At 28.9% G+C, this 7493-nt stretch overlaps 1 protein-coding gene across 6 annotated transcripts in view; it reads left to right on the plus strand.

Moving 5' to 3' along the window:
• Window positions 1-7493, plus strand: part of mle (maleless) — a 45063-nt gene that overhangs the window by 7202 nt on the left and 30368 nt on the right. For 5 of the 6 annotated variants that reach the window (XR_001343612.3, XM_014425625.3, XM_014425624.3 and 2 more), the window contains exons 4-6: window positions 802-941; window positions 6562-6608; window positions 6687-6913. Coding sequence is in view for 5 of the 6 variants with exons in the window: in XM_014425625.3 (XP_014281111.1) it covers window positions 802-941; window positions 6562-6608; window positions 6687-6913 (414 nt within the window). In the remaining variant the exon portion in view is untranslated. Of the gene's footprint in view, window positions 1-801; window positions 942-3124; window positions 3219-6561; window positions 6609-6686; window positions 6914-7493 lie in introns of those variants that run through there. The other variant, XM_014425626.3, reaches the window with a different exon arrangement.

A 7493-nucleotide genomic window follows, 5' to 3' on the forward strand; every position in this document is an offset into this window, starting at 1 on the left:
CATACTTATTTGTGTTTCATTGACCGCACCCCCAACCATCTTCTCCTCATCAAAAAAAAAAAAAAGTTCAATTCTAAGTACGGTATGATGTAACCATATTCTTTAAGTCCTCTGTCAGTACCAATAAAACATAACAATCCCCTCTTCATCACTTGAATGGTTCTTATAATAATTTGGATAAATAAGGTGGTCCTTCTTGTTTGAAAATTGCTTACTGCGAGAAAAATCGCAAAGTCGAGGATATATTGCATAAGACACGTTCAAGTAAGACCTACATGATGAGAGCTTCTTTTTTTAGTTAACTAATGGGCTTTATCAACCTCAACTAACGTTATTAATTATATCATATATATTTTTGCTATTTCAAATTTCTCTTGTATCTAAGCCAGATAGACCACATAATATTCACTGACTAACAGACTATGGTTACTCTAATAATAACTGACCAGTTGTCACAAGACTTCACTTTGATAACCATGAACTCTGGCTATCTAGATGCTTTTTCACAGCACAACATAAATCTCTTATCAGGACTTGGAGAACAATAAGGAATTTAAAAAAAAAAAAATTGATAACAATTATATAATATACTATAAATGAAAAACTATATAAATTTTCAGATCAATCTATTGCTCACTAATGTACAGACCCTGTCTGTTGGATTTTGAATTTATCTTGTAAAGTGGGATCAACTGGTTACAAATGAAAAACTGGCTGATCTTCTGTACAGTTGTTTGATTAATATTAATGTGTTAAATAATCCAGGGGTTTAATTTTTTATTTCTTTATTTTTGTATTTAGGCTGAAGAACTTGATGTTAATGCTGCAATCCATGGTAATTGGACAATGGAGAATGCTAAATCTAAACTCCATCAGTTCATGCAAGTCAATAAAATTAATGCTGATTATAAGTATACCATTGTGGGTCCGGATCACAACAGGTAAGATATCAATGCAATCCTGATTGCATTTAGATGGTTTTGAATATTATATAGTTCTTCAGATTTTATTTAGTTAATACATCTAAATTAATAAAATTTGGTGAATTATTCTTATAAATAGAGAAAATATTCAAGGTGACAGCTAATAATGAACAATAATAGTATAAAACAAAGTGGCCTTCTTGAATTGAATTTTTATTGAAATCATGGTTGGGCCAAAATGAGTGCTATACATAAAAATAAAACAGAAATTGATAAGTTCTTTATTATATCAAATTAACTGCTACTTGGATTAGTGTATATTACATAAACTGGTAGAATAAAAATACGTAAAAATTAAAAGAAAATGTAAGATTATCATTAAAGTGACGTGACATGAGTTTTAAATCTAACTGATTGCATGTTGAAAACAAAATGACATTGATAATATGTTTGAAATTTTAAAAAAGTTTGATTGAGAGAGTGTAGAAAAAAATTTGGAATTAAACTTTTTTTTTTTTTCATTTCTCAAATTTACTAAGCGATTTAATTGGGAACAAAAATTTTAGACATCAAATTAATGCTGCCGAAAAATCAACTGGAAGGTGCACATTTTACTTTGATTATGCTTGAAAATTGTTATTTGTTGGAAGCACCAGAATAAAGTTTGTTTTTCCTCATAAATTCTTCATAATTATATAATAGATATATTCGTACTTTTTTCTGATATTATCTTTTAATAATCATAACAGTAAATAAAAAGAGCATAATTTATACTTTGGTTATAAAAACTATTAATATATTTTTATGATGATAGTCTAGATCATTCTATAAGCTCTAAAACTTTAGTAAAATCATTATTGAAAGTAAATTATTCATTATAATAATAATTAAATGTTTTGAAAAGACAATTAGAGGAATTTTTTGGTGCGTTACACTTGTACCCAGGTCTGTGTTCCTGTATTGAAAAATACAGGTAGTATTCCTGGGTGGGTTTCCCATATAATTATAAATGAGATGCTGTAAGGAAATAGTATCTTTTAGGTATGTTTTATATATGTTCTGTGGTATTAGGGATCAGATATGGTTAGGCAAAGATAAAATTTTTTACATTGATTTTCTGATGGTAAGAGTTTTAGGGAAAAAAAATATTAAAAGTGTGTAATATTATTAAATAATTGTCTTTTTCAAAGGCTACATACATTAGTGATATTTTCTAATGTGTGACCTTATTCCTTCTTTTACTTTGTTAGACTTAATAGCAAGTCAAGTATTTCTTATATGTATTTTATTCGTTCATTTTCTATGTTTAGAAGTTTATAGCATTATGGTAGATTATAGAAGCATTATGGTTTTTGTATTTTTGCATATAAATTTGATAATAATTATTACAAAATGTTTTGTTCATGTAATTTCTTTCCTTTTTTTTTATTCTAATAAAATTATTCTATGAATATTTAACTTTATGAGAAAAGGTTTCCTTACTTAGCTGTAAGGGTTCCTCTTCGTTGAATAAACATGTTTATATTTTGTTTCCAATTGGAAACATAATATATGTGTAGCAAGTGTAATAGATTTTTAATATTGACTGAGACAGGAACATCGCCAATCCCTAATGAAATTGAGACAGATAAAACTATTGTTCATTGTTAAAATGATTTCATGGTAAATCTTTGAAGCATGGCAATAATTGAGTTTAATTTTTACCATACTTCAAAGATTATAATTATTGTACTTTCTTATTTTCTGTTTTTATTTATTGTCAGTATGATAAAAAGAGAGAGCTAAATAAGTGTCAAATGAATATGTTCTTACTTGTTCTAACTGGAACGGACAGAACTTTACTGTATACATAGATATCGTAGAGTCAGGAGCTAATATTCTGGAGTATTACCAAGATTTTCCCTTGAACATCTACTTTTTATTTTAAAGGAGTTATTTTCAACAATGTATTTATCCAGCTCTTGTTTTGTTTTGTTTTATTCTTTTAGATGTTAATTTTCTTCTTAAAATTTTCATCCACTTTAATAACTATTATCAGTTTTGTATATTTAGGATATATAACACTGATATATCCTGGCAAAAGCTGAATTGAAGTAGAGGATTTTTGAAATGAAAATAGAACTTTTCGTATGCTTTAAGCTACAGTTTTATTTTATTATTACTGTTTATAAGAATCAATTGGTGCTACATTATGGTTGTTAAGGGATTGGCTATGATTCTGTCTCAGAGGTCAAAGTGAAATGGCGAAGTGAACTAAAACTAACGGAAATAATGCGAATGGAGCAACAAACACAGGTGAGTAAGTGAAAAATACAGAAAGGGTTTTAAAAAAAAATTAAACAATGACCAATTCTCATTTCGTTTCCAAAATTTTATTTTCTGACGTTTTTTGATATCCATTGTATAATATTTTGGTGTCTAATGCAATCATTGTTTGCAAGATGTTTGATTACAAGGAGCTTTTAAGTATGAAGGAAGGATACTATTTGGTATAAAGGAAAGGAATATTAATCATTGCTTAGGTCTCCCTAGTGAGTTTTATCTAAAATTGTTTCCACTCCAAGTAATGTAAATTAGTCATCTATGTAAGTTATAGAATATGTTGGTTCAATATATCAATAAAAAACTTCACTGTTTGTTTTAGTAGTGGCACATTTTATAAGAAATTTTTGTATTTAATGTATTGTATTGTAGAACAGACCAGCAGACTTATCTTGTGACAGCCCTTCTATCTTTGGGATAGTCTGTTGGAGGATCCTAGTTGAGAAAGTAATCTCTTTCTTAGGAATACGCTAATTTAAAAAAATAATAATAATAATAAAATTATAACTTTTTTTTTACGGTTGCACCACTATCAAAGAATGGTAGATATATATTTCTAATTCACTGATAAAGTAAAATGCTAATTTTATTATAAATTACTTGAGTACTGTATGAAAATAATGTTTCAAGATGCAAAATCTCCATTTGATCGTAACAGATGAATTACAATTATAAATGATAAACAAAGAAAAGTTTTTGATGGAGTCACATTGTTGACATTAGAAAATTTGCAGCATACGGTTTATGGCAAAATTTTTCTCACAAATACATCGTTGGGGCACTACTAAAACCCATTTGGTATTTTACGCCTGTAAATTTTTATACAAGATTAAATTGATTTATTTTTCTTACAATATTTTCAGCAATTTGGGAAAGTAGCATAGCCGAACAAAATTACTCAGCGTAAATTGTGCAACAATTTTATGTTGACTAACCTAATCTATTTTATTATTATTATTATTTTATTTTTGTATACCCATTTCTGGGGTTATCCTACTGGTTACCATTCTATTCTAATCAAAGTAGGAAGGTAAAGTTTTCATTCCATGGAGCCAGGAAATAAAAGTTTACCCATCCAGGTTGGAATCAAACCAGTGCCACTACAGTTAAAGGTTGCTAAGGTGACGCGACGCCTTAACATACTCCCTTAAATTTCTGTCCTTTCAATTTAATATTATTTTTATTTCTTTCATTGCAATTTTTAGGTTTTTTAGTTCTATTATTTTGTTTTCATAAATTTGTATATATTTTGTATTTTTATTATATTAAATACTTTAAAACTCTTCTTTCTCATTAATATTAGTATTGAATGAGTTTGGACAAATTAGGTGGGTTTCTTAAATTCCCCACTGATATTTAGGTTTTTTTTTAATCAGGTTTTAGGATTAACGGTGGGAGAAAGCTATTCAATAGAATATTTAGAAGACATTATATTTCTATCAAAAGAGATATTTAGTGTTTTAATGTACTCTTTGTTTATTTTTATTATTACATTATTTTATTTATTTTTCCTCTACCTGATCCACACAGTTTTCACATTTCTGTGTTATTCCCCATTATAATGAAATGAGTATTGGTTGTTTTGTTCTGCATTTAAATTCACTAACATACTATAATTTTCTGTAGTATTTAAAATCTTTGTAAATCTGTGGTGAGCAACCAACATGTTTTTTTCTTTATATTTACAATAATTTTCTCATGAGAATGGAAAAATATTACAAAAAAGAGATTCAAAGGTTCTATGCCAATGCTCCAAACAATTGCTTACTATTAACTCTAACTCTCTAATATTTATTGAATAAATGCCCCATAATTTTTGTTGTAAAGACTTATGAAATTTAGTTGATTCATATAACTTTAAGAAAAATATTCTATGCAGTACTTTATTTTTGAAGAACATTTATGAAATAAATGAGAAATAGTTTTATATTGTTGGATATAAAATAACACAACTGTTCCTTTAGAGCAGTGGTCCGAACAGCAGTGAGGGTCTGGTAGCACATATTTCGTAAGGACTAATTTTTAGAATGTCAATTAAATGCTCTTTACCGATAAATAAAATATAAAAGTGCCTCAAAATGTACATTTTTCTGGGAAGACACACCCCCCCCCCCTTCTGCACCAAACCAGGATGGGGTGTGGGCCACATATTTTAGACTTGGTGCTCTGTTGACTATAGAATCATTTTTTTAGAACAATATGTGGCTACATTTCATGTTCATTAGGAGTGTGGCCATGCTAATTGGTCAATAGTTATTTTATATGGAGAACGAAGATAGATTATAAGAAAAAACTACTGCATATTTAGGGAGTAAAATTTACAGATATGTGCAAATATTGAATATTCTAATTATTCTAATTCGAGAATGAAAATGTGGTTGAAAATAAGCAATTTGAATGATGAAATTGTTGCTGCATGAAAGACTTGTCAAATGCTGTAGTTTGGTAGAATTAGATGGGCAGAACCTAATAATACTGGTTGGAATGGTATACTTAAATTGCCAATATTGTAGGATATAGGGAGAGCAGTGAGTTCTAATCACCTAGTACAGGAAGAATGCTAGAAAATATAGAGTGTGGTAGAAATGGTAGAGGGACTTCTGTTTGATGTGTTAGTATATCTTTGGTAATATTGAGAACCAATCTTATTAATCATCTCAGTTAAATAGGACATTCAATTTTTTTGAGCTCACCCGAGAATCGACAGTCAGCAAATAGTCATAATCAAAGTGGGAGAAGACAAGAGAGAAACTAAAAGTTAGTGGGTTTTTTGTGGAAGGAGACAGTAGAGTTGATTGAATTGCTTTAGTGGTTGTACAGGAAGTCTAGGAGATATTTCCTTTCCAGGAAGGTGTTTGGTCAAAAGTTACTTCATGGCTTTTGATTGATTTATTGAATGAGGTGTTTATTATTCAGAAAAAAGTCAGGAACATATGAATAAATATATATGCTGCTATTCATTTATTACTCCAAATAATAAAGTATATTATACAAATATATAACAAAAAAAGGTCAAAATTTCATCAGAATTACATATTGACTTAAGTTAAATTTTGTTGTTTGCTCATCATTGATGATAGATTCAAATTTCATTTTTGATATTATATTTTATTATATGTAGCTAGAATAATAGTAATCCAATCTATCATAACTAATGAATTTTGAGGTGAAATTAAATTTAATTGTGATCAATTTATTAATTATCAATTAACAGTTAATTTATGTGTATAAGATTTTGTATAATTTTTAGCTAGTTTATTTTATGTTTAATGCTTGATTTTTTTTTAATTGACTAGTTTATTCTCTATTATTTTAGGGGATTTGTTGCCGAAATGACAATACCTGTTCATAAACTTGGTCGTGGTATGTAATGAATTATTTTTACTTTGGTAATCATAACTTATCCGTTTTTCTATCAATTGTGTATTAATTTTTATTCAGCGGTTACTGGAAGAGAGACCGGTTCTAATAAGCAGACAGCATCAAAAAGCTGTGCTTTAAGTCTTGTACGACAGTTATTTCATCTGGGTGTTATTGAACCATTTTCTGGCACCCTTAAGAAAGCTGCTACTGACCAGATTAAGCCGTATCAAGTCGCTATCAGTCCAGAATTGAAAGAGCGTATCATGAAAATTTTAGAGGAGCTGGAAATCAAACCACCATCTATTGTGAGTTTTATTATATCCAATTAATATTATAGATTTAACCAGATTACATTTTATATCTTATTGCGAGGCATGTCTGGAAAGTAAGTACTCAATTTTTTGCTAAAAGAAAAAAAAAAATGACAGGATATCGTAGGTTTACATGTTACTTCTTTTTCCACGTAATCGCCATCATGTCCTATGCAGAACAGGTTGTGTCCGTGGCATTCAGGTTGCCGGTTGTAAGTCATGGCACAAGTTTTTTATGCTCTCCTAAGAAAATTGCTCATCATTTCCTCTGTTGACTTCAAGACTTCTTGTTTCACCTCCTCATCAGTTTAGAAAAATTTTACACTCATGAGTCTTAAGGAAGGTGAAAAGATAAAAATCTGTGTCTATATTTAATTCTAAATGCATCTTAGTTATTCTTGTACAATAGGGGTATTCATGATCTTTGGTTTAACATGTTAAAGCGTGTTAAATGGAAAAACTCATGTTAAATCGAAAAAAATTGCCTTCTTTTGCCGTGGTAAAACGAAATAACATTTAAACATGGCTGAGAGTCTGTTACTTGGTCTGTTAAATGGAGAATGATGTCACACAA

This window comes from Halyomorpha halys, unplaced genomic scaffold (genome assembly GCF_000696795.3).
Source record: "Halyomorpha halys isolate HHAL.00 unplaced genomic scaffold, Hhal_1.1 Scaffold524.1, whole genome shotgun sequence".
Classification (NCBI taxonomy): domain Eukaryota; kingdom Metazoa; phylum Arthropoda; class Insecta; order Hemiptera; family Pentatomidae; genus Halyomorpha; species Halyomorpha halys.